Genomic DNA, 27,144 nt, shown 5'->3' with positions numbered 1-27,144 from the left:
GACAGCCACTTAACTTTTAAACTTTCTTTTGTACCATTCATCAGAAGAATCAGAGCTAAAGTTCTTTTGAATGCTGAAACTATATTGATTTAAAGATTCTGTTATACAATCAAGTAAGAGATGCCACAGGGAGGAAAAATTAAATGAGTCATTAATCCTTTCTGGTTTTCAATCGATAAAACACTTCACTTCTTTGTTTATCCAGCACTCACTCACTTGTGCTTCCCACAGTGGAGCTTAGCTCAGTAAAACCAGCATGAACTTCATTGTGAAATTGCTATTGTCAACATTAAAAATGGGATTGTTATATAATCTGGGGGTTGGAATGGATATTTTAAAGAGGGCATATGCAGCAAAATCTGAGGGAAGTGGAGTAATAAATTTGCCTATAGGAAAAGGAAAACCTAGCCATACCATAAAAACCACAAATTCAATATCTGAAAGATAGGAGACCTACAAAGATCAGAGATAAAGATATCAAATAAATAATGAAACACAAGATTAAAAGACTGAAAGTATTCTCAGAACTTAAGGATATGGTTAAAAGACAGCATTTTCAACTGACATCCAGTTCAATGGGTTAAAAAAATATACTCATATCCAGGACACACCAGCATCTTTGGCTACTAGAACAGATTATATGTGAGTTTCAGGAAAAAAGGGAGAAAAATAGTCACAAAGATTCTCTTGTCAGAATGGTGCCAGAATTCTCTACACCAATTCCACAGCCTGAAAGTCAACAGAATAAAGTGTTCAAAATTCTGAGATAAAAAAAATCATCTCCCAGATTGTCCATCAAGTCTGAAGGTACAGTAAAGACACCTTAAGACCTAAAAAACCTCAAACAAAAAAGTCCAGCACACACCTACCCACACACACACATTTTACTTTCTGTGCACCCTTTCCTGGGGTATTTACTGGAGATTGTGTTCTGCCAATATAAGGAGGCAAGCCAAGAAAGAGAAAGATCTGGAAATGAAGGAATAAGTGATCCAGCACACAAAGATAAAGTGATGGCAATTTCCAGAATAAGCTAATCCAAACCCACTGCCCTCAAGTTCTGACTCAGTGACAGGTAGAACTGCCCTCTAGCATTTCTGAGGCTGCAATCTTTACAAGAAGAAACTATCACATCTTTCTCTCCAATGACTGCTGGTGGGTTCGAACCACCAATCCTTTGGTTAGCAGCCCACTGATTAACCTACAGCACCACCAGGATTCCTCATAGAATACGAAAACAAAAGTTCACTGCTCACGATTTGGTTCTATCTCATCGTGACCTTCTATCATGTTTCCAATTTTTATGGGAGGAAACTGCTCATTTTTCCCCCCTCAGAGCAGTTAGTGTATTCAAACTGACTTTTCAGTTAACGGTCAAATAAGTAACACACCATGGCATCAGATTTCATTTGCAGAATAAAAGCGGAATTCCAGAATCATAACTGCACAATGGCCAAGAAAGCTACTTATCTAGATGAAGTAAGAGGTTAGAGATATATGAGGGTCCATGATATGATATGATATATGATATGATATATCCCTGACATGCTCCAAAACCTATACCAGTTGCATTCAAGCTAAACTGATTCAGACTAATAGTGACCCTGTAGAACAGAGCAGAACTGCCCCATGGAATTCCCAAGGCTGTAAATCTTTATGGAAACAGACTGCCACATCATTCTCCCTACTCAGTGACTGGTGGGCTGAACTCTTACATTTTCAGTGAGTAGCTGATCTCTCAACCACCAGGGCTCCTAGATCTCTGTAATAGGAGCCATTCATCCAAAGGCTTGATTGGGAATCATCTGAATAATAAATGGCAATTACACAGTGGTAGAGATAAGCTTGGCTCAGCTCAGCTGATCCTCTGGAATCTAAGATTCAGAATCTAGACCTTCTTTCCTCAAAGTGAGCTCCACCTAATGGTGGTAAGAGTAGCCAGTTCTGGATTTGGGTGTGGATGGATTCAGTTCCCCTGTCCCAAGGATTAACTCTGCATGCTCTTGGGAAAATTGCTTGATCCTTCTGAATCTACTCCATTGGATTTCCCAGGTTGTAAATCTTTGTGAAGGAGCTCTGGTGGCTTAGTGGGCAAGGAGTTGCATTGCTAACACAAAGGCAGGCAGTTTAACCACATCCTCAGATGCTGCATGCCCCATTAAGTATTGCACTAGGTGATTGGAACATTTCTCATTTCACCAACTGAGTTTTAAGCTTTTGAGGAGTTATTTGAGTTGGTTTCAAAACTAGTTCATGCTGCTGCTCCTATTGTTATAATTTTGTTACTTTATTAAATGGATAGACTCAAATAAGGATACAAAGGAAGAGTCAGAATTTCTATGGAAATGAATGGAAACATTTTAGAAAGACATGATAAACATGAATTGCTAAAAACAATTGCCTAAAATTGTTGTTAGGTGCCATCCAGTCAAGTACGACTCACAGCCACCTTATGAACGTCAACCCTGAGCTCTGACATGTCATATTATGTGCCATCCTCATCACCTCTGCCACACTAGAGACCCTGGTTATAGTCACTATGTCAAAACCATCTCATTGAGGGTCTTCCCCTCCTTCACTGATCCTTCACTTTCCCAAGCAAGGAGATGGTTAACTTTAAAAGAAAGAATCTTGTTAGTACAAGGATTAAGAATCTGGCTGCTAACTGAAGGTCAGTGGTTTGAACTCACACCAGTCCCTCTACAGGGGAAAGATGTGGAGGTCAGCATCTTTATAAAGATCTAGTCTCGGAAATCCTGTGGGCAATACTACTCTGTTCTTTAAGGGTCGCTGTGAGTTACAACCAGCTCAACTACAAAACGTTTGTTCTGGTTTCGGATTAACTATTAAAAAGACCTGGGGTTGGGGGAAGGGAGCGCTCACTATAAACATCAATAATGGTTTAGCACGCAAATTGTTCCCCCGGTGTCTTTATGTTTCTCATTCCACTAAAAATAAAAACAGGAAATGAAATCTTGGACAGTTTGTCACAAGTATAATTTATACAAGATGACTCCAGACTCCGGTTAATAGATATGTACTCCAAGAATACTCTTGGTCTTCCCTAGAGCACATGATTTATAAGTGAATAGACATTGTATACATGCCTTAAATTGTTTTTTTAACAATAAGATCTGTTGTATATGTTGGAAGACTCCTGCCTCCTTGTCCTGTACTTTCCTCTAGAGAGATTCCTACAAAAGACAGCCTCTGGCCTTTATCTTTCCTTTATCCTGTTAAAGAGTGGCATAATTTTTTTTTAGACTGGTTTATCTACAAAGTTAGTATACATTGTTTTTTACAGAGTGGCATAATTTTTCACTTTGGTTTGGGATTTTTTTGAGGAGATGGTTAATTTATGAAAGCCATTCATTCTACCCTCTTTCCCCCTTCTATAATTGAGTCTCTAAGGAACCTTGGTGCGATGGTGTGCAACAAAGTCAGGCCATCTGCTCTGCAGGAGAAAGATGGGCATATTCCCCATAAAGATTTATAGCTTCAAAGAACCAATGAAGGGGCACTATGAGTTGAGATCCACTCAAGGGCAGTGTATCTAAGAATCCTTGGCTACTGTGAAAGATTAATGGGTCTGTGTACTACTTAAAAGATTGGCGGTTCTAGTCTATGAAAAGGTGCCCTGGAAGAAAGTCCTGGCAATCTACTTGTAAAAACTCGGCCATTGAAAACCCTGGGAAGAAAGGAAGGAAAGAAGGAAGGGAGGAAGGGTGGGAGGGAGGAAAGAAGCCCTGTGAAGCACAGTCTATTTGGATATACATAGGTTAACCAAGATTCAGAAACTGTTTGTGGGTTTTTTCCCCTCCCTCTGCAAAGTCAAGCTTGAACTTAATGCCATAAAGTCAGAATTGATATATCACTGATCCGCCGGCGGGTTTTCTGAGCCTGTAAGTGGAAACTGTCCTCCATCTTTCTCCTGAAGGGCCATCTACTGGTGGATCAGGATCACCAGAGAGGTGCAGCTTTTGAGTTAGCAGTGCAACTCCCTATGGCCTACACCACAAGAGTACCCCAAAACTCAATGCCAGAACCAAAACATAGCAGTAAATCTGGGGCTGGTTGCAATGCCTTAGGACTTGGACACCAGAGCTTTCTCTCTGCCAACTAGTTTTTCTCCCTCCCTTCTGCAAAAACTTTCTCAGAGAAGATGAGAACAGGGTAGTTAGTGTAATGTGGATGTCCATCTGTGTTTTGTTGACTATGCAAAGACATTTTGCTGTGTAGATCACAACAAATTGTGGTTAATACTGAAAAGAATGGGGATCCTAGAACACCTGATTGTGCTCATGCAAAACTTATACTTGGATCAGGAGGCAGTCATCAGAACAGAGCAAGGAAATACTACATGATTCAGAATCAGGAGGGAAGTGAATCAGGGATGCGTCCTGTCTCCTTACCTTTTCAGTCTATATGCAGACAGATCAATCGGGATGCTGGACTTTATGAGGAGGAATGTGGCATCAGAGTCAAAGGGAGACTCACCAACAGTCTGGGTTATACAGAGGATACAACTTTGCTTGCCAAAAATGAGGAGGGCCTGAAGCGTTTGCTGCAAAAGGTCAAGGACTATTAGTCTTCAATATGGATTGAAGCTCAACATCAAGAAAACAAAGATTCTTACCACTGGGACAAATAGATGAGAGGAGATTGAGATTGTTAACAATTTCAGCTTGCTTGGTTCCACAATGTACACTCTTGGCACCAGCAATCAGGAGATCAAAAGCAAATTGCACTGGTAAAGTGTGCCACCAGGGACTTCTCCAGAGTGCTAAAGAGCAATATGCATGTGATCCAGGCCACGGTCTTTGCAATTACTTGCTTATTATGCATCAGAGGCCTGGACAATGACTAAGGATGACAAAAGAATCATCAATGCCTTTGAGTTGTGGTGCTAGAGAAAAGTACTGAACATTCCATGGACTTCCAAGAGAACAAAAAGGATTGTCCTGGAGAGGGTAAAACCAAGCTGCTCCTTAGAGGCAAGGATTTTGAAGCTCCACCTCACATACTTGGGGCATGATGCCAGGAGCGACCAGTCCTTGGAGAAGGACATCATGCTTGGAAGGGTTGAGGGATGATGCAATAGAGGAAGACCCTGGATAAAATGGATTGACACAGCAACTGGGATAATGGGAGTAGGTAGGTGTGTTGGACACAGTGAGACTGGCTCAGGATAGGACAGGGTGTTATACATAGTCGCTATGAGTTGCAGGCAACTTGACAGCACATAACAATAACAATGTGGAGAAGTTACAAACTCTTTTTTAGCTGCAGACCTAGAGTCTCGCTGCTTTCTAATTAGTGAAATTATCATAACAGAAGACATCAGTAAAAATTGAATTTGCAGTCAGTCTCTCTCAAGCTGTGTTGAGCATGGGCACCCCCTGGAGGTCTTGTTTAATATATATTCTGTTTTGGCAGATCTGGGGCTGAGATGTCACATTTCTTTCTTTTTTTTTTTTAAGAAATTATCATCTTGCTTTCCAGTTAGGCACGAGCGGAGCGAGGTGAGGAGCATGCACTCTCAAGTTTCAGTTTACGCAGCGTCGACAACACTGCTGCAGAGATGGTCAACGTACCCACACCCGAAGGACTTTCTGTAAGAAGTGTGGCAAGCATCAACTGCACAAAGTGACCCAGTACAAGAAGGGAAAGGATTCCCTGTATGCTCAAGGCAAGAGGCGCTACGATCAGAAGCAGAGTGGCTATGGTGGGCAGACAAAGTCCATTTTCCAGAAGAAGGCCAAAACCACAAAGAAAATTGTGCTGAAGCATGAATGTGTTGAGCCTAACTGCAGGTCCAAGAGGATGCTGGCCATTAAGAGATGCAAGCATTTTGAACTGGGAGGCAATAAGAAGAGAAAGGGCCAAGTGATCCAGTTCTAAACATTTTTGTTTTAATTTGAAATGATGTTGGTGCAATAGAAAACAGTACCTGCAGGAAAATAAAATATTGATGTTTCTTCACTCATAAAAAAAATTATCATCTTTATTATAGAAATTTTGTTACCACCCAAGTACTTACACTTGTAATCAATTGCTAGGTTATCTATAGATGGTAAAAATCAATTTAGGTAATCTTTTAATGTAATATGAAAGATATACAAACATTCAAATGTCCCAGTTGAAACTTTCAGTCCTTCCCAAAAGACATTTGAGGTTCCTCATTGCTCCTTAATCCAAGCCCTTTTGAGGTGATGTATCAGCAAGCAAAGGACTCAACCTTCTGTTGGTCTCTTCTTTATTCATACTGAGTTGGTTCTGAAGGATTGGGAAAGGAAAGAAAGATTTTTATTGACTTACAAAAATCTCACTAATGCTTCTATTAGAGATACAGAGTACTTGTAATAGAATCGAGAACCCAGAAAGCAACTCATCTACCTATGGTCAACTGATCTTGCACTAAGAGATGAAATCAACTAAATGGGGAAACAACAGCCTCCTTAACTAACAAATGTTGTTGGTGTTGGTGTTCTTGGTGTTGTATGCCATCGAGTTGGAACTGACCCACAGCTGACCATCCAGCAGGAACGTCAAAAAAACAAAAACTGAACAATGAACTCACAGAAAGCGTAAGTGAAGGCTATTCTTAATGGCTTTTGACACAAATTCTTATGACACAAATTTATAAATGGATATCTGTAAATTATTAGCTTTTCAAAGCATATTTAATGTTTTATATCAGCATAAACAACCATTACTAGTTGTTCTACACAATTGCGAGAGAGAATGCACAGATGGATGAAAGCTTGCAAATGGCTGTTGAGAGTGTGGTTTTTGCTACATAAAAGAAATTCAGAATGATGGACTGAAAAATGCCTCAACCTCTTCAAGTTCAAGAGGTGACCTTGCATGGCTTCTAGATTTCTAATGAATAACTCTGATAACAGTTTGGGTTCAGTATCATGGACTGGTTTTGAACAATGCTTTGTACCAGGTTTGCCAAAGAATCTCTTCATCTTGGTATCTTGTGAAATGTTTTTTGTGGGTAGATATTCTTATAGAATATTGTCGTTAAAATCAGATTTTCTTTTCTATATTGAAAGCACTTTTATGCAGATGACACAACCCTACTTGCTGAAACTGAGGAGGACCTGAAGCGCTTGCTACAGAAGGTCAAGGACTGCAACCTCCTATATGGATTGAAGCTCAACATCAAGAAAACAAAGATTCTTACCACTGGGCCAATTGGCAGCATCATTATGATGTCAAAGAGAGTGAGATAGTTAACAGTTTTAGTTTACTTGGCTCCACAGTCAACACTCTTGGTAACAGCAACCAGGAAATCAAGAGACGAATTGCATTGGGAAAGTCAGCTGTGAGGGACCTCGCAAGAGTGCTGAAGAGCAATGACGTCAGGCTGAAGACTAAGGTTCGCCTGCTCCGGACTATAGTCTTCACAATTATGTGCTATGCATCAGAGAGTTGGACAGTGAATAGGGATGACAGAAGGAGAATTGATGCCTTTGAGCTGTGGTGCTGGAAAAGAGTGTTGGCTATACCATGGACTGCTAGGAGGACAAACAGGTTTGTCCTGGAGAAGGTGAAACCAGAATGTTCCCTGGAGTCAAGGATTCTGAAGTTTCGTCTGACATACTTTGGGCATGTTGCAAGGAGGGACTGGTCCTTGGAGAGGGACATCATGTTTGGCAGAGTGGAGGGATGGCAAAGGAGAGGAAGACCTTCGATGAGATGGATCGATTCTGTGACTGGAGTGGTGGGAATGAGTGTGTTTGAGCGAGGTTGGCACAGGATAGAACAGCATTTAGAGCTCTTGTACATAGGGTTGCTGAGTCGCAAGTGACTCGATGGCACATAACAACAACAACAATTTAAAAAGTAGCCAGGAAATTAAAAGATGAATTGCATTGGGAAAGTCTGCTGTCAGAGACCTCTCCAAAGTGCTGAAGAGCAATGCTGTCAATCTGGAGACCAAAGTACGCTTGATCCAGGCCACAGTCTTTGCAATTACTTGTTATGCATCAAAAAGCTGGACAATGACTAGGGATGATAGAAGGAGAATTGGTTTATGAAAATTAATAAAATATAATTATAGAAAAAAAAAAGAAGGAGAATTGATGCTTTTGAACTGTGGTGCTGGAGAAGAGTGTTGAATATACCACGGACTGCTAGGAGAACAAACAAATTCATCCTGGAGAGGGTGAATCTAGGCTGCTTCTTGAAGCCAAGGATTCTGAAGCTTTGTCTGATCAGTCGATGGGGAGGGACATCATGCTTGGTAGTTTGGAGGGACAGTGCAAGAGAGGAAGACCCTCAATGAGATTGATTGATTCAGTGATTGGAATAATGATGGTGAGTGTGTCAGAGATGGTATAATTGGCACAGGACAGAGCAGGGTTTAGGGCTGTTGTACATAGGGTTGCTATGAGTCGCAAGCAACTCAAAAGCAAATAACAACAAACAACAACAATTTAAAAAGTAGTATTTTTATTGATAATTGCAATAAAGCTGAAGTAGGATGTTTGGTTTTCACAAATCTTTAACAGCTGATAAATTATACATTTGTAAGATTAATATATTGTACTCGTATAGAATAGTTTTAAATTATATTTTAAAAAGCTTCCCCCTCCCCCAAAGAAGAAAACAAAAATCCTCACAACTGGACCAACAGGCAAGAACATGATGGATGGAGAAAGGACTGAGATTGTTAATGACTTCATCTTACTTGGATCCACAACCAATACACTTGGTACCAGTAGTTGGGAGATCAGGAGATATGTTGAATTGGGAAAGTCTGTAGTTAGGGACCTCTCCAAATTATTGAGGAGTAACGATGTCAGTTCAAGGACTAAGGTGCACCTAAGTCAGAACATGGTCTTTTCAGTTACTTGCTATACATGTGAGAGTTGGACAATGAATAAGGATGACAGAAGAAAAACTGATGCTCTTGAACTGTAGTGTTAGAGAAGAGTTCTGAAGATCCCAGGGACTATCACAAGAACAAACATATGTCTAGAAGAAGGTGCAGCCAGAGTGTTCCATGGATGCAACAATGATGAAGCTTCATCTCACACACTTGGGGCATGTTGCTAGGAGATGTTATTCCTTGAAGAGGGACATTGTGCTTAGGACATTGGAGGAGCAGCAAAAGAGAGGAAGATTCTTGACCAGGTGGGATGACGCAGTGACTGCAGCAATGGCTTGAGTGTGTCAGAGACTGTGAGGATGGCACAGAATAGGACAGGGCTAAGATTGTTTGTTCATATGGTTATCAACTTGATGACATTTAACAATAACAACAACAAAATGCATGGGAGAAAATTGCCCACCCTTCTCCCAAGGAGTAACTGTGGATTAGAATCACATGTGTTTAAGATTGTAGCACAGCTTCTTGATCAGCCATCTGCAGAAAAACGAACACAAAAACCAACTCAAGATGGATCAGGGATCTAGGAGTAAAGCCAAAGGCTATAAAGTTCATCAGAGGAGAAACTTGGAACAACTTTAGAAGCCCTCAACTACAGCTTGAATAGACTTCCAAGCATAATAAAAAGCCTACAAGCAAGAGAGGATAAAATAGAGAAATAGGATTTTCTAAAATCAAACCTTTATGCACATCTAAAACCTTCTGCAATAGGGTGAAAAGGAAACCCAAAGACTGGGAAAAAATATTTGGCAATGAGATAGCTGATAAGGAACTCATATCTAAAATGTATAGGATACTCCAGCATCTCAACTAGAAAAAAGTAAACAATTACAAAATGGGTACAAGATATGAACACAAACTTCACAAAGAATAAAATCAGATAGCCAACAAATACATGAAAAAATGTTCAATTTCCCTAGTTATTAGAGAGATGCAAATCAAAACAGCAATGAGATACCATCTTTCCCCAGCAACAATGGCAAAGTTCAACAGGAGAGCAAACAACAAATGCTGGCAATGATGCAGAGACTGGAACTCTCATAGACTATGGAAGGCAGTTGGGTACTTCCTCAAAAAGTTGACAATAGAAATACCATTTGACCCAGCTATCCTACTATGGGGAATATATTATAAAGAAACCAAGCTGTGTCACAAACAAATATATGCACATTCCAGGCTTATTGCTGCATTATTCACAATAGTGAAGAGATGGAAACAGCCCAAGTGTCTATCAACAAATGGATAGAAAACCGTGATACTTTCACACAGTGGAATATTATACAGCAGTGAAAAACAATGGACTTATAAAACATTCACGATACAACATGAGTAAGTCTGGAAGACATTATGCTGAGTGAAATATCTCAATCACAAAGGGACAAATACTAGGGAGCTCTGGTGGCCTAGGGGCAGGAAGCTGTGTTGCAATCCCAAAGGCAGGCAGTCGGAATCTGCAGATGCTCTGCGTTATGCGTTATGTGGATGACACAACCCTGCTTGCTGAAACTGAAGAAGACCTGAAGCACCTGCTGCAGAGTGTCAAGGACTGCAGCCTACAATATGGATTGAGGCTCAATGTCAAGAAGACAAAGATTCTCACCACTGGACCAATTGGCAGCCTCAGGATGGATGGTGAAGAGATTGAGATTGTACACAGCTTTAGTTTGCTTGGCTCCATAGTCAACAGTCTTGGCACCAGCAGCCAGGAAATTAAAAGGTGCATTGCCATGAGAAAGTCTGCTGTTAGGGACCTCTCCAAAGTACTGAAGAGCAATGGTGTCTCTCTGGAGACTAAGGTGCGTCTGATACAGTCTACGGTCTTTGCAATCACTTGTTATGCATCATAGAGTTGGACAATGACCAAGGAGGATAGAAGGAGAATTGATGCCTTTGAGCTGTGGTGCTGGAGAAGAGTATTGAGAATACCATGGACGGCTAGGAAAACAAACAGATTTGTCCTGGAAAGGGTTAAACCGGGTGGCTCCTTGGAGGCAAGGATTCTGAGGCTCTGTCTAACATACTTTGGACATGTTGTGAGGAGAGACCGGTCCTTAGAGAAGGACATCATGCTTGGGAGGGTGGAGGGACGGCGCAGGAGGGGAAGGCCCTCTATGAGGTGGATTGATTCAGTGACTGGGATAATTGGGATGGGAGTGTCAGAGACAGTGCGATTGGCACAGGACAGAGTGGAGTTTAGGGCTGTTGTACATAGGGTCGCTATGAGTCGCAAGCGACTCGACGGCACGTAACAACAACAACAACTGCTGGAGAAGGAGGGGCAATCTCCTCCTGTGCCAGTCTGATCTGACTCAACAGTACATAAGAAAAAAAACAAACAAAACACACACACACACACACACACACACACAGACAAATACTGCATAAAACCACTGTTATAAAAAAATAGGATGGACTGGAGGCTATGGGAGAACAGGAAAAGAATGGCTAAATAATGAAAACTACACTGGAATAGATGAAGGAAAGGAGTGTCTGAATGATTACTTGACATTATATGTATGACAGTAATCTGGAACAAGACATGCATTACAAAGTGAATTGGGGGTATGGGAAAGAGGTAAATGTTTATCAATGAATGAAAACCCAAACTTTCTATAAACTTTCACTAAAATCACAATTAAAAAACAAACAAAAACCTCATTATACTTATATTAGGGATCTTTGGTGGCCTAGTGGCAAAAAGCTGTGCTACAATCCCAAAGGCACACAATTCGAGTCTACTAGCTGCTCCATGGAAGAAGGGATAAGGAGGGGCAAGCTCCTTCTGTGCGATTAACTGCCTATGAAAACTCACCAGAGGGTCAACTATGGATTAGTTCTGACTCCATGGTAAACAACTGAGATTTATTACTCCAAATTCTTACAACTTGAAACAAGCATTTATTAGCTCAAGATTTTATCAGGAACCGAGGAATGGCTTAGCTGGGCTACTCTGGGTCAGAGTTTTTCATGAGGTTTCTGTATCAGACTGTCAGACAAGGAAGCCTGCAATCATCTGAAGGACTGACCAGGACTGGAGAATGCACTCCCTCCACAAGACAAATCAATTCATGGGCCTCTCCACAGTGCAGACTGATTGTCTGGATTGATTGTCTATACAGTATGGCAGCTGGCCAATCACTTCCTCCATTGGAAGTGACCCAAGAAAGCAAAGGAAACCACAGTCTTTGATGTCCTAGTTTCAGTCACTATGATCAGTCACTTGATACACATTCTATTAGAAGAACGTCAATAACACAAAGGAAGAACCATTAGAATGAGAACTAGCAAAGACTGTAGTAGTTAACAACACAAAGGAAGAACAATTAGAATGAGAATGTTTTTATCTATTTTAAAATCAGCAAGAGCTTGAGTGTGTGTGTGTATTTACAGAGTACTTTTTCCTTCCCTTTTTTATTGTAATTTGAGTGAAAGTTTACAAAGCAAATAAACTTTTCATTCAATTATTTGAACACATTTTGTTCTCTATCATTAATTTCAATATTAAAGAAATGTAATTCTGATTGCCTTTGAAACTCTCCAAGCTGTTATATTCTGTCCTAAATGATTGTTTTGCGTGGGAATTGACTTGATAAAAATGGGTTTGTAGATTGAGTTTGGGATTTTTACTTAAAATAAATATGCAAACTATTATTATAAAAAAAGTAATTGTACTTTTCCCATTTCTTCCCACTGATGCTGATTCCCACTAATCTCTCTATACCTCTCTGTGTCTTCTCTTTCTTTCATGATACACGTTGATCATGTTTTCCCTTCACCTGACTTCACTCATTGTTGCTAAGCTGGAAGCAACTCATAACTGACCTTCCGCTGGTTTCCAAGGCTCTAAATCCCTTTGATGAGTCTTGGGGCTCCTGGGAAGGGTCTGGTGCTTGGAGGGATTGCCTGTGGGGGTGCCCTGTGGGCCACCTGGATCAGAGAGCAGGATGAAAACAGCAGATGCCCATGCTCAGCCCAGAGGCAGCTCTGAACCTCCCCACTCCAACAGTACAAAGGTATTTTTGGTTAAAGTGGAAATACTTCATTTCTGATTTACCTTTTTCCTTAGCTGATATTTGCATGCTTACTATCGGACTGACGCTTTGCATGAATCGATCCTCCAGCCGCCCAACAGGCTCAACTATTACTATTACCAAGTCACGGAAAAGAAAAATAGAGATTAAATCGCTTTTGTAAGGTCACACAGGAACTGGCAGAGCCAGGATTTGAAGGCAGAGCTGTCTGCCTTCCCGTGCCAGGCTCCTAACCTTTACTCTGCTCCCTGGCAGCAGCCAAAACAGTTTAGAGAAAATGCAGATGCCTCCCCCACCCACAACTCCCCCCCCCAAACATTTGAAAAATGTCTATCCTTTGCCAGAAATCAAAGGAATGCAAATCAAAACCACAGAGTTCTTCTCACCTTTCAAATTAGCCAAGGCTTTTGTTCTTTGGCTATTTTAATTTGCATTTCCATCAAAATAATATGAGTTCTACGTTTAAAAGCGTCAAATGGTACTGTAAGCTGAATGGACATATAAACTGAAAAACTTGTGTCTACTCTGGCACAGCCCATCACACAGGGACACACACGTTAAGTACACATTTTCTCTTGCTCTCAATTTGCAGAAGGAAAGGATACAATTCTAAGAGGGCCCTTGCACCAGGCCTGTTTCCCCCACCTTGGTCTTGACCTACTGTCCTGCTTTCTACCCTCTGCACTTCCTCTGGACTCTCCAAGAACTCTGGAAATACTGCCCTAACATTTCTGTGATCTTCCTGGTACAGCAAAGCAAGGAGCTGAGAGGCCCAGCGGGAGGGTGGGAATGGGAAATGGAGGAAGGCCTTGACCCACCACCACCACCATCTGCTATCTCTCTGTGCGGAATCATTCTGGAGGGGAAACCCGTATTGGCCATGAATCGGTGCAGGTGAGCTATCTATAGAAATGCTATCTTCTCAATGTTGCTGTGATTTTTACCCCCTCATTGGCTCTGAGGCAGAACTGACTCAGAGTCGAAGTCGTGTTTCCAAGGTTGTAAAGCACACAGAAGGCAATTGCCCATTTTTCTCCTGCAGAGTGGCAGATCGAGTCAAGGTTCCAGGCTGCTGGGCCTTTGGGTTCACAACAGAACTTTCTACAGTCTACACTATCAGAGTTTCTTATAGGAGCAACAGCAAAAATTGTGTGTTTTTTTAAAAAAAGAAAAGTTAATATATCTCCAATTTGCGACCCTCTCCCACCAAAACCTGCTTTCTCTTTAGTAACTCCCCCTTTCTCTCTCTCATCCACACAGGTTTTTAGAATCATTATCATCAGAGCAAAGATAGATGGGCGATCTCCTCTCATGTGACTTACAGCCTCTGAAAATTCACTAGAGGATCAGTTCTGAGTTTGTTCTCCTCAACAGCACATAACATCATCATCAGAGCACCCCAGAGAACACTGAACAGGGACCTTAGAGAGAGGTTTGCGTCCCAGTCCTGGTTCATCCAGGCAAGTCCCCTCTCTGAGGTGGTGTTTCTTCATGTGTAATGGGAATCATATTTGCTGCCTCACAGAGTATTTGGAGGGGTTAGAGGAGATGATACTTGAAGAAAGCCTGGCACGCAGTAGGTGCTCCAAGAGCTACCTGTGGGAGTGAGGGTAGGAGGACGGGATTCTCAGAACCCTCCCCTCCCCTCCAGTGACTCCAACTCTCCTCTCCAGACACTCCTTGGACTTCCCTGTCCCCAAGAGGGCTATTTACTATATAAGACCAGAGATGAGTAGAGACCAGATCAAGCAAGACCTGTTGTCCAGGTAAGGAGTGAAGATTTTATTCTAGGTGGGTTGAGATGCTGTCACAAATTGAGTTGTGTATTCCTCACCCTACCCCCAAAATACATGTATGTAATGATTTCCTCATGGTATGATAAACCAAATAGCTGCAAAAGAATAAAGACAACTTCTTAATTCTGGCACAGCCTTGAGGTAAAGGAATTTTCTCTAGGATGTGGCCTGTGACCCTCTTTTATCTCAGAAGACATCAAAAGGGAGGGAAGAAAGCTGAGACCAAGACCTGAGTCCCACGGAGAAACAATCGCCAAGAGTGGTTGTGCTCTCTTTGTCTCCTAGGAGCATCTGCCTACAGACGCTGAAGGAAATAAGAACTCTCCTCAAGAATTGACAGAGAGGGCCTTCCCTTAGAGCTGACACCCTGAATTTGGACTGTTAGCTTTCTAAACTGTAAAGGAATGTTAAATCTGTCCTCTTAAGTATCTCTTTTCTAGTAGTGCTAGATAACTAGGACAGATGCCACTTAGAAGGTTTTAATCAGGGCATAATATATTCATTTTCTGGTTAAAGGGAGAAGAGAAGCTGGGTTGAAGCACCCTATAACCCATACACAAACGAATGGGGATCTGTACATTTAGAGAGAACTTTTAGAAAGTGAGAATGAGCGTTATAGACCATTTTACAGATGAGAAAACTGAGGCCAGAGAGGGCGAGCCACTTGTCAAACATTGCACAGCAAGCTAGTGAATAAAGCAGAGATCAGCACACAGGTTGTTTGATACCCAGTGACACCTCTGGCAAAAGGAAGAAAAATCCTCAGTCCACCCCTTAAGAGGAATCCAGGAATGCATGATATAATTGTGTAACCTTCCTATCAAATTACCAGCTGCTCCAGGCACTGGTCCAGTCTGGAGCCAGACAATTCAGTTAGTTTCCCCTTTTCTGACCACTGGGCAGAGACTTACACTTATTACAGATCCCCAGTTTCCTGGGTGAGGAAGGCAGAAGCCTGAGGAGGGGAGGAGGAGGCTTGGGAATGACTGACCCATCACGCCCCAGGTTTTGACCACTTGCTATGCCAACATCCCTGATGCAGGCAGAAAGGCAGGAAAATGTTCCTGCTGAGAGGGGAGCTCCAGGCTAAGGCGGTGAGGGACTATGAACTCCATAGAGGGTCTCCAGCAAAGTGAGAGGTTGTCCTGGCTTTTTCATAATGATGAGAGTGACAGCTTGCCTCCAGCAAGGTTCCATGGCAAACATAGAACTGAGGGTTTTCCCTCATTGTTGTTATTATGTGCCATCGAGTAGCCTACAACTCATAGCGACCCCATGTATGATAGCTCTGAACCCTGCCCTCTCCTGAGCCAGTCTAACTGATTCTAACAGCTAACCCCATTGCCCTAGTTACTGTATCAATCCATTTCATCCAGGGTCTTCCTCTTCTATGCTGTTCCTCCATCCTTTCAAGCATTGGTCCCTCCTGGCCACATGCCCAAAGTATATAAGATGGAGCTACAAAATCCTAGCCTCCAAGGAGAAACTTGGTTTCACCCTCTCAAAAACAGGCCTATTTTTCTTGGCAGTCCATGGTATGTTCAAGACTCTTCTCCAGTATCATAACTCAAAGGCATCAATTATTCTTCTATCATCCTTAGTCATTGTCCAGCTCTGATCCATAGTATGTAATTGCAAAGACCTATGACTGGATCAGGTGCACCTTAGTCTCTAGACTGACACTGTTGCTTCTCAGTACTCTGGAAAGGTCCCTAACAACAGATTTACCTAATGCAATTATTTTTTTTTTCTTGTTGTGTATCATCAAATCAGATCCGACTGGCACAGAAGGAGATTGTCCCTACTTCTCCAGCGAAGCATCTGGTGGATTTGAACCAAATGCCATTGGGATTGCAGTACAGCTCCTTGTCACTAGCAATTCTTCTTTAATTTCCTGTTGATTGTGGAGCCAAGCAAGCTGTAACTGTTAACAATCTCAATCTCTTCACCATCTATCATAGTGCTGCCAATTGGCCCAGTAGTGAGAATCTTTGTCTTCTTGATGTTGCGCTTCAGTCCATATTGAAGACAAGAGTCCTTGATCTTTTGCAGCAAGTGCTTCAGGTCTGCCTCAGTTTCAGCAAGCAAGGTTGTGTCATCTGTATAACATAGGTTGTTGATGAGTCTTCCTCCAATCCTGATGTCACATTCCTCCTCATAAAGCCCAGCCTCCTGAATAATCTGTTTTGCATACAGATTGAAAAGGTGTGGTGACAGGATGCATCCCTGACACACTCCCTTCCTGATTTCGAACCATGCAGTGTTTTCTTGTTCTGTTCCAAGGACTGCTTCTTGGGCCAAGTACAGGTTTCACATAAGCACAAGCAAGTGTTATGGGATTTCCATTATTCTAAGGTTATCCACAGTTTGTTGTGATCCACACACTTAAACGCCTTTGCATAGTCAATGAAATACAGATAGATATCCTTCTGGCACTCTCTGCTTTCTGCCAAGATCCATATGACATTGGTAATAGGGAAGAGGTGTATGTATACTCCTTTACCAATAGACAAGGTTGATAATTAATGTCAGGACACACAGCTGGTAAATGATGGAAAATCCACGGCTCATAATGACCCTGTAAGACAGAGAACTGTCTCCTTAGGATTTCCAAGGAAATCTGTGAAGTGACTACTTCATCCTTCTGCAAAGAGGTTAGTGGATCTGAATCGCCAAACATTGGCATCTCAATGTTAATCCACTGTGGTACCAAGTCTCCTTGATAAGTGACATCAATGGGACTAACACCTCCTCCCTCCCCAGGAATTCCTCTTTGCCCTGTTCCTGGAGTCTTCTCTAAGCACCTTCCTGCCTTGGCACTCATTCCCTGGACTGTTGTTACCCTGTTTGATTTGTTGCACTTTCCCCTAGAGCAGTCCATCTCATTAACTTGTTTTTATCATCCAATAGAAGATAATATGCTCCAGGTGTTTTGCTGCATTCCCACTGCTCAGCAAGGTGCTGGCACATAGTAGGTGCAGAAGGAGTGTTTTTAGAAGTAAAGAAGATGGTCGAGGGAAGGCTTTGCTGTGGAAAAGACATTTGAGCTAAGACCTGAAAAGGAGTCAGCCATATAAAAAATCTGGGAGAAAGGCATTCTTAACAAGAGGGAAGAACAAGGCAAAGGCCTTTAAGGCAGAACAGAAACTGGTGTGCTTAAGGAAGGGCAGGTCTGTGTGTTTGGAAGAAGGGTTTGAGGGCTCAGAATGGCTGAGATAAGGTAGAGGATGTGGAGCCCAGCGGCTCCCATACTCACTGCATCACATCTCCTTGCCCCGGTCAGTCCCTCAGGTTATTGGCTACAACTGTGGCAGCAGAGCCACTGACTGAGCTGGTGATGGTCATTGAGACGGTTGTTGTTATTAGGTGCCATTGAGTCGAGTACAGCACATAGCAACCCTATGAACAAAAGATCTGAAACCAGTCCTATCCTGTGCCATCCACACATTTCCTGACACACAGGAGCCCATTGCAGCTATCACCTTGTCAATCCACCTGTTTGAGGGTCTTCCTTTCCTTTGCCCACCCTCCACCCCTCCCAACATCATGTTCCTCTCCAAAAAAGAGCACCTCCTTACAAAACCACCTTTGTCACCTTCTCAGTGCAGGAGGGCAACATGTGCAGCCTCAGCCTCAGTGAGTTTAAGGAACTGGTCACTCAGCAGTTGCCTGACCTTCTCAAGGATGTTGACTCCCTAGATGAGAAGATAAAGAACTTGGATGTGAACCAGGACTCAGCGTTCACGTCCAGTGAATACTGAAGGTGGATTGGGAAGCTGGCCAAGGAGATCAGGAAGGAGAAGACCGTGGAGATGAAGAAGTAAAGCTGCCTGGCAGAGATGGGGTGGGCAGGACCAGGCTGGCCAGGTGGAACCCCACTCCCCTAAAGAAAGCTTCTTTCTTAAATTTAAAAAAAAACAGTAGAGGAAGTGTTGTCAACTCTGACTGACATATACTGGAATTCCTGGGGTACCTTTAAAAAGAGGCCACAGTGATGGTTCAGTGACAGAACTCTCACCTTCCATGTGGAGTTCAGAGTTTGATTCCTGGTCAATGTACCTTGTATAAATAAGACATTATCCCACTGGCATTGGAGGCTTATGTGTTGCCACAATGCTGAACAGATACCAGAGGAGCTTCTAGGCTAGAATGGATTAGGGAGAAAGATCTAGTGACCTACTTTCCAAAACTCAGACAATAAAAACCCTATGGAGCCCATCAACAAATGAATTTACTGAGAAACTGGTACATTTACACAACAAAATACCATGTAAAACTAAGGAACAACTATTCAGTAAAATACTATATACCATGGGAGAATCTAGAAAGCATTATGCTGAGTGAAATAACTCAGTCACTTAAGAACAAATACTGCATAAGATCACAATTGTGAAAATAGGAAGCTAACTGAAGAAGACCAATAAACAAATAAACAAATGTTCAAAGAGAAAGTGCAAAGGGAAAAAGGGTGGCAGAAAAAGGGAAAGCGAGAAAATCACTAGGATAGCAGAAGTTAGGGGGTGAGAGGCAAAAGGTTGCAGAATAAAAGATTCAATGTGGACTTAGAAAGTCAAGGTGATAATAGACATAGATCAGTAGTAATTCATTACATAAAACAATGTATATATTGAATTGTATAAAACAAAATGTACATGATTGAAACACAATGTGTGCAAATAATTATATGTAAATAAATTTTCAAAAATTTATTTCCAATATAAAATAAAATTATACCTTTTGCATTTTAACATGAAAAAAAATAAACACCCTATGGATCCAAACAATTAGATCTCCAACTGACCATAGGGATGGCATGGGGCCCGGGCAGCATTTTGCTGAGTGTGGGAATGAAAGGTATTGCCACCAGTTAGGCCGACTCTGCGGCAGTTCTGACCACCCTAACTTTTTAAAATGCCAGGGCTCACCATGCCTGGGGTGAACTTTGAAAATCGTATGCTGAGTGGAAGAAGTCGGTTGCAAATGAACTAATACCATGTGATCTCATACAGATGAAATAAGCAAATTTCTAGAAACTAAAGATTATTAAGGGCAGGAGACAAGGGGAAAGAAGGAACTTTTGCTTAGAGAGCACTGCATTTATGCTAAAAGGATAGGGAAAATGGCTTCACAGTTTGAGAAGTGTAATCAGGTCACTGAATATACATGTAGAAATTCAAATATAAACGACGTGTAGGCTCTGTTGTGCATATTTTCACCATAATGAAATTGTTTTTGAAAAATGCCAGTGCTTAGACTCTACTCCAGCCCTCTGGGGTATGGAACGCTTTGTTTTTGTTCTTACGTGTTCTCTTTTTAAAGCCTGGCTAAAAGTGTCTTCAAAGCAGGAAATCTGGGATTGATTCTGATTGCAAATAAATGTCACTGGAGATCCTTAAATCGGAGGGAGCACGGGAACCAGCTCAAAAGCCACCTCCTCAGAGAAGCCTTCCCAGATTCTTAGACTCACCTCTACACACGCATTGTGGGTGCAGACCCAGTCAGGGCTCCATCATACCGGTCCTTTATTAAGTTCTGTCGGGTTATCTCCTTCCCCAGCTGCTACTACTTAGTCGCCTCAGTCCAGACAGTCTGGTGACCTTGGGAAAGAGGTCACAAACACTTAAAAGGACAGAATAAAATGAGAGTGGGGATGTAGGGCACCCCTGGCCAAATCAGGAGAAGGTAGATGGTTTTATTAGAGAGGAGGGGGAATTGAGAGAACAGAGCTGGAGCGCAGATAAACTGTCAAGCCCTGCTGCCCAGACTTGAGCATCTCTACTAGGTAACCAACCAGTTAACTACCTGGGGCCTCTAGGCAAGAGTGGGACGCGGCTTTGCAAAGCATAATTTGTGTTTCCCCTTCTCATAATTTGTGTTCCCCAGGCCCAAGTGCTACAGCTATTACAGGAGTAAGAGCCGAGTCCTCACCCGTACAGCCGCGACCCCGCATCTCTGTGAATCGTCTGAGTGGCACGTCTCGTCTCAGTTCACGGGTGGAGGGCTCCCAGGTTTGCCACGAAATCAAAGACGAAGAAACAGCCAGTAGAAACACGGCTTGAAGGCTCTTGGGGCGGGGCCGAGGGTGAAACGGACCAATCGTCGGCCAGCGGGGGAGGGCCTCTAGTTCTTTAAAAGTGTTGCGGCTGTGGCGTGGGTGGGCCTCAGGGCGCTGCAGGTTCCGGGCTCTCTCTGTGGACTACCAGCTACAGAGTGACCGGGCCGGACTCCTGCGTCCCTCACTCGCAGCTATGGCGTCGGCCAGAGGCAGCTGTCGCGTCGCCCGCGCCATCGAGTCGGTGATCTCTTTGAGCAGGCTGACAGACGCGTCGTCGGGGCTGCCCCCCAACAGCTCGGTGGGCAACGGGTCTGAGAGCTCCCGCCCCGCCTGGGGTCCCCGTTGCCTGGACTGCCTGGAGGGGGCGACAGGCGCCGGCGCGGCTCTGGCCCTGCGAGCGCTGATCGCATGCGCCTATCTGGTCCTGTGCGCGGTGGGGCTGGTGGGCAATGTGCTGGTGCTGGTCCTGGTGCGCTCCCAGCAGCGGCGGCGTCCCTCGCTGCTCAACTGCTTCCTCCTCAACCTGGCTGCCACCGACCTTCAGTTCGTGCTGACATTGCCCTTCTGGGCTGCAGACACAGTGCGTGACTTCAGCTGGCCCTTCGGAGGCGCCATGTGCAAGGTAGTGTTGACACTCACCGTGCTCAACATGTACGCCAGCAGCTTCTTCCTCAGCGCCATGAGCGTGGCGCGCTACTGCGCAGTGGTGGGCGCGCTGCGCCCGAGCCGTCGGGGCGCCCCGCCCGCCGCTTGCGTGTGTGGCTTCCTCTGGGCTGCAGCCGTCTTGGCTACGGCGCCCACCACCCTGTTCGCCACGGCGGTCTGGGTGGGCGGCGAGCCTCTGTGCCTGCTCCGCTTCCCCGACCGTGGCCCCGACTGGCTGGCGCTCTACCACCTGCAAAAGATCGCCGTGGCCTTCGTGCTACCGTTGGCCACGCTGGGCACCTGCTCGCTGCTGCTTCTGCGCTTCCTGCGGCGCCGGCGGGCAAGCTGGTCGTCAGGGGTCCGGCCCCGACGGCGCTCCCGGGTCACCCGCGCGTTGGCCTGCGTCCTGCTGGCCTTCCTGCTCTGCTGGCTGCCCAACCAGGCGCTCACGCTCTGGGGGGTGCTGATCAAGCTGGACGCCATCCCTTGGGACCGCGCCTATTTTCTCGCCCAGGCCTACCTCTTCCCCGTCTCCATCTGCCTGGCGCATGCCAACAGCTGCCTCAATCCGCTGCTCTACTGCTTGTTGCGCCGCGACTTCCGCCAGGGCTTGCGAGAGATGTGTGGCCGTGCCAAGGGCACCCCGAACCTCAGACCCGGCTCCGAAGGCCGTGCTCCAGCATCCACGCTCTCCAATAACCAGGCCTGAACATGAAGAAGCACACCCCTCAAGGAGGGCCACCCACTCCAGCGACAGAATCCAGGAGATGGGCAGAGTTCGAGGTGGGGTTGATGATGTCAAGAAACAGTGTCCAACTTGCCAGGTTCTGGGGTCCTCTTCAGGGGCAGGACTTGCCTGCTGGAGGTGGAGATAAGCCTGAAAGAATTTGCTTCTATCCTGTGTGACCAGGGGTGAGTCCCTTACACCCTGGCCCCTGTTTCCCCGTTTGCACTAGGAGAAATGGAAATTAGGTGAATCATGGGGCTGCTGCTTGATAATTCCTGGCACTTCTCTCCAGACTGTGAGCTCCATTTAATACTTTTAAAGGAACTTAACAGTCTTGGCTCCTGCTTTGAGTTTCCCTTTTATTTTTACCAGGGAGCTGTGTGAAAGAAAGGTCAAGGTGCTTATCAACCCGGGATGGAGGGATGGCAGGCTCCAAAGCAGCCCTTCTACAAGGCCAAGGCATGCCTGCTCCATGTACACTCCACACCCCACGTATCACTGATTCAGCAGTGTACTGTGACCCCGAGAACGCTAGATGTTGGGTAAAGAGGGTCTATGAGGAGCAGTTTAGAGGGACCGGACTGGGCAGCATAGAAAAGAGGGGTTGTGGTCATGTCACTTCCTCCCCCCACGCTGAGTGGATCAGCAGTGGCCTGAGTGACCCCAGAGGGCAGAACCGGGACCTAAGGGAGAGAAATAGATCCCAACCCCTAGTTATGATGAACTGTTTTCCATTTTTGATCCACTAATCAGGTAATGAGGTCTCTGTCCATGGAAGCATTCCAGCAGAGATAGAATGGACACTGACATAGAGCATTGGAGACAGAACTGATGTATATCAAATGAGGGTGTGGAGTGGCTCGATGATTTCAGCAGCCCCTTTTAAAAGCCTGCAGAACCAGTGCCTAAAATGAGATAGGTGGGTGAATGGCTTCAGTGCTTGCATGATGCTAACCCTTAGCAGTCAGCGTCTTCTCTTCCTGCTCGGCCGACATACCCGAAAAGCAAATCAGAAGACAGCCAATATAAATCCCTTCTCTGTTAGGCAGCCGTTGATTCTCATAGTGATGCAGAGTCGCCATAAAGCATTCTCAGCACACATCGCTTAAGGAGATTAGGTGGCCAGAGGTCAGAATTCATATTTACATCCTTGCAAAGATCTGCACATAAATTCTATGCCTGATGCTTCTGAAGGTGGAAAAGTTGATGCTTGAATATAAAGGGGGAAGTCCATTCCTTCATACCTGGTATCCAAGCCAGGAGCCCACGCAGAATACTGAATCAACCCAAACATCTGCAGATGTGTCCTCCCAGAGTAGCGTGGAAGTGGGGGTGATGTTCCCAGCTAACATGTGATGGAGTGAGCGTCCCAGGGCCCCTGAGGGTGGGCAATACTAGTATTCCTTCAATATACCACAATATGGAGGAATCTTGGTTTCTTACAGTGTTGCTCACTTAGAAGGAAAACAATTTTTGAAAAGTGAGGAACTGCAATGGTTCAGAAGTAAGTCCAATCCTTAATGACTTCTCTTGATGTTATTTTTTTTAAAGTAGGTCATTTTACAATCCACTTCTCCCTTGTGTGCAAGAAGAATATGTTTTATGGGAGCAACAGGAAGAAGGAACGATTACCACAGCTTCCTGCTATCTTGCTACAGCTAAGCCCCTACAGTTGGCTGTAGGGCCAACCCTAAAAACTAAAAGATGAGACATGGAATGCTCTCCCAGGAGAATGCCACACCTGTCTGGGGACCACAAGTGTTCTGAAGCAGGAAAATAGCTTATTAAAGAGATCTGAAAGAATTTATCCCTTATCAAATCATGTTTATATCACAGAAAGTTACAAAACTGATTCCGTAAACATCACACAAGGTGTAGAAGGCAGAGATTCGGCTTAGAATCAGAAAGTCTAGTTAAGAAACCTCTGCTCTTTCTTGCTGTTTGACCTAGAACAAGTTGCTTTGCCTCTCTTAGCCTCAGTTTCCTCATCTATAAAATGAGAGGGTTGATACCATATGCTTTTTCTTTTTTCTTTTTAATAATTACATTTCAGTCCTCTCTATGTTCTTTCCTGTTGTAGTTGTTGTTGGCAACTCTGGGGATCTAGTGGGTTAGGAGTTGTGCTGCTAACTCAAAGACCAGTGGTTCAAATCCATGAACTGCTCCTTAGGGAAAAGATGAACGTTCTCCTCTCGTGCAATTTACAGCCTCTGAAAATCACTGGAGGTTCAGCTATGGGTCCATTGCTACTGGAGGGCACACAACAAAATCAACAGCAACAGTTCTCTACTCACAAACTGTCTTAGAGTCGTTTCTTGCCACAGAGCCGAGATCCTATAAAATACCATAATTACTTAACTCTTTTGAGTTGGTTCTTTTAGCAAAGTCAAGATGAACTTTTATTGGCTCTTACCATAAAGTAGGTCTGGGTGGTGCAAATGATTTGCACCCAATTAATTACATACCTAAAGGAGAGCAGTTTAAACTCACCCAGCTGTACCGTGGAAGAAAGGCCTGGTGATGTGCTTCCAAAAACTCACAACATGGAAAACCATATGAAGCTGTTCTGTTCTTAATACGGGGGGTCACCAAGAGTCAGAATTCGCTTGACAGTAACAAGGGTTGGTGGGGTGGTGGTAGTAGTGATGCAATTCAGTATTAATAGGTTGCCCACTCAGAAGAGAATGATGTGTCTAAGGGGAATTAGATTAAATATACGTCTTGGTAGTCTGGGCTCAGAGTGTGCTTAGCTTTGAACTGGTAACTGTTTGTGAGAAGAGGCCTGGTGTTCCCTGTCGTGGATTCCAGGCTTTGCTTGTAGAAACAGGGCCCATATATGACTCCAGATAAATAGCCACTAATCAAGCATGCAACCAGCGTAGTCCCAGCCCCAGCACTGAGGGGAAGTGGTGAGGCACAGGGCTGCCTGGAAGACTGCCTGGAAAGAGTGAGCCAGAAGCTGGGCACTGGGCCTGAGTGGGTCGTCTATAGTAGTCAATAGGGAAGCACATGGACAGAAGTGCAGAAATTTCCGAGGGAAAGAAAGAATTCCCCACAGCCAGGAGCGCAAGAATAATGAGCTGGCACTTACTGCACACACACTGAGGCAGGCACAGTGCTTTGAATATGTTAGGGTCTCACAAAGAGTCTGAATTAATATTATCCACAGAGGAAACTGAGGATCAGAGAGGTGAGGAAATTGCCCAAGGCCACATAGTTTACAAGCATTTCAAACCACAGCACCTGCCCGGCTTGTAAAGCCCAGACTTTTCATCGCTGTTGGTTCATATGCCAGATGCCAAAAATGGATAAAGTTCTCAGGGAGGTTGAATGAGAACGTATGTTCTAGGCCCAGAAACAAAAGAGGAGCAGGTGCCTGGAAGAAGAATAGATGCTCTGAATGGAGGGTGGGGTTGCTGTGGTGTCAGAGCTGCCAAGGATGATGAGAAGTAATGGCCCGAGTGAATCATCAGCATGGCAGGTGTCGTCATCTATCCTGACACCTTCTCTGGCATGTGATGGAAGGAGATATGTGAGGGAACCCACTGACTCCCAAAGCCCCTTTAACTGGGTAGAGATGTGGAGCCTGAGTTGAAGAGCATTATTAGCTTGCAAATATGGTCCAATACCCTGCCAGTTCAGCGTTCTCTGCTGAAGGTGAGGGATTCTCTTTTGAAGAGAATGGGACGTTTCCTTGGGTCCTCTACCCTAAGTCATACTGCCTGGCGGGCTCTGGAACGCCAGCCTTGAAGTGAGACAGGTGAGATAGAGGTGGTTTGCCAGTTCCTCCTGACCCACACTTGTCTCTTTCCCTCAGGACTGCGGAGTGGCTGAGACTTTCTCTTTACTGTCCACATCACTCCCAGCTCCTCCGTGGAGCCTTACAGGTATTAGAATGCTAGGCAGAGATATTCGCTTAGCCCTTTCTGCAGCCCTCGCCTGCTCTTTGTGAAAGTTTTTGGAGACTTCTGTCTTACTTTGCACCCCTCCTAATGCTCCGTGCACTTTTTCTGTTATGACATGCCATCTCAGTCCTCAGTCCCTGTGGTCCATTTGAAAGTTAAGGGTCAGGTACCAGAGACCCTTCCTAGTCCCTTGCATCAAGCTCTGCTTGTGAAATATGGCCAACTGACACTGAGTATGTTTTTGTGTTTTCTCTTATGAACTATAAATGTCTGTGTCTGATTCTTGTTTGTGTTGATTATACAGTAGTTACTCAATAAATTTTGGAGGAACGAATGCGCACTGCTCTGTATGTCCTCACTTTTCAGCGTGCCTGTGTATGACGTGATTTTTGGTCTCTTTTCTTTCCCTTAACCAACAGGCGTCTTCCTCAACGTTTTCCCATGTTTCAGAAGATGGCTTCTGTATAGGGAGCTCTGGTGGCCTACTGGCAAGAAGCTGCTCTATAAACACAGAGGTATGTGGTTTGAATCCACCAGCTGCTCTGCTGGAGAAGCTCTCCTCCTATACCAGTCAGATCTGATTTGATGGTACATACACAAAAATAATAAAATAAAAAAAATTTTTTAAAAAGATGGCTCCTCAGATCCAGCCACCCTGAGCCTTCTCTAGAACTCACCTTCATTCAGACTATATACTTCACCCATAGCAAGCACAGCCACTGAGTTCATTCCAATTCATGGCTTCTTTCTTCTTCAGGATTTCCAAGGCTCTACAGCTTTCCCTTTGAGCAGCTGTTGGATCTGAACTACTGACCTTCACAATTGGCATCACAATAAGCTATGCACTGTACCACCAGAGCTCCTTTCTATCATTATCCCATTTAGTCCTCAGCATCTTTGAGAGTAAGACTACATGATTGTTCCCATTTCATGGAGAAGCAGAATTAAGACTCCAAGAAGAAAAGTAGAATACAGACCATCAGCTGCAGAGTTGACACACCATCTCAGGTCTACTCAGTATTATCTCCTAGTCATCAGACTGGAGTTAGTCAGGATGGAATGAAACATGAGTATAGTTCTCTG

General features: G+C 44.1%; 1 protein-coding gene across 1 annotated transcript; it reads left to right on the top strand.

The window, feature by feature from the left end:
• Window positions 1-20,977: 20,977 nt before the first annotated feature.
• LOC102855494 (relaxin-3 receptor 1-like) lies at window positions 20,978-22,138 on the top strand. Its single transcript, XM_006888364.1, has one exon. It carries the CDS (start codon window positions 20,978-20,980, stop codon window positions 22,136-22,138), a length of 1,161 nt encoding a protein of 386 aa, XP_006888426.1.
• The last annotated feature ends 5,006 nt before the right edge of the window (window positions 22,139-27,144 follow it).

This window comes from Elephantulus edwardii, unplaced genomic scaffold, assembly GCF_000299155.1.
Source record: "Elephantulus edwardii isolate Elephantulus edwardi_28Jun2011 unplaced genomic scaffold, EleEdw1.0 scaffold00066, whole genome shotgun sequence".
Taxonomy (NCBI): domain Eukaryota; kingdom Metazoa; phylum Chordata; class Mammalia; order Macroscelidea; family Macroscelididae; genus Elephantulus; species Elephantulus edwardii.
Note: the sequence above shows the minus strand (reverse complement) of the source record. Positions and strands in the feature narration are given on the sequence as shown.

Bases quoted from the DNA above. Each gene is read 5' to 3' on its own strand.
- LOC102855494 (XM_006888364.1), top strand. From the start codon at position 20,978: ATGGCGTCGGCCAGAGGCAGCTGTCGCGTCGCCCGCGCCATCGAGTCG.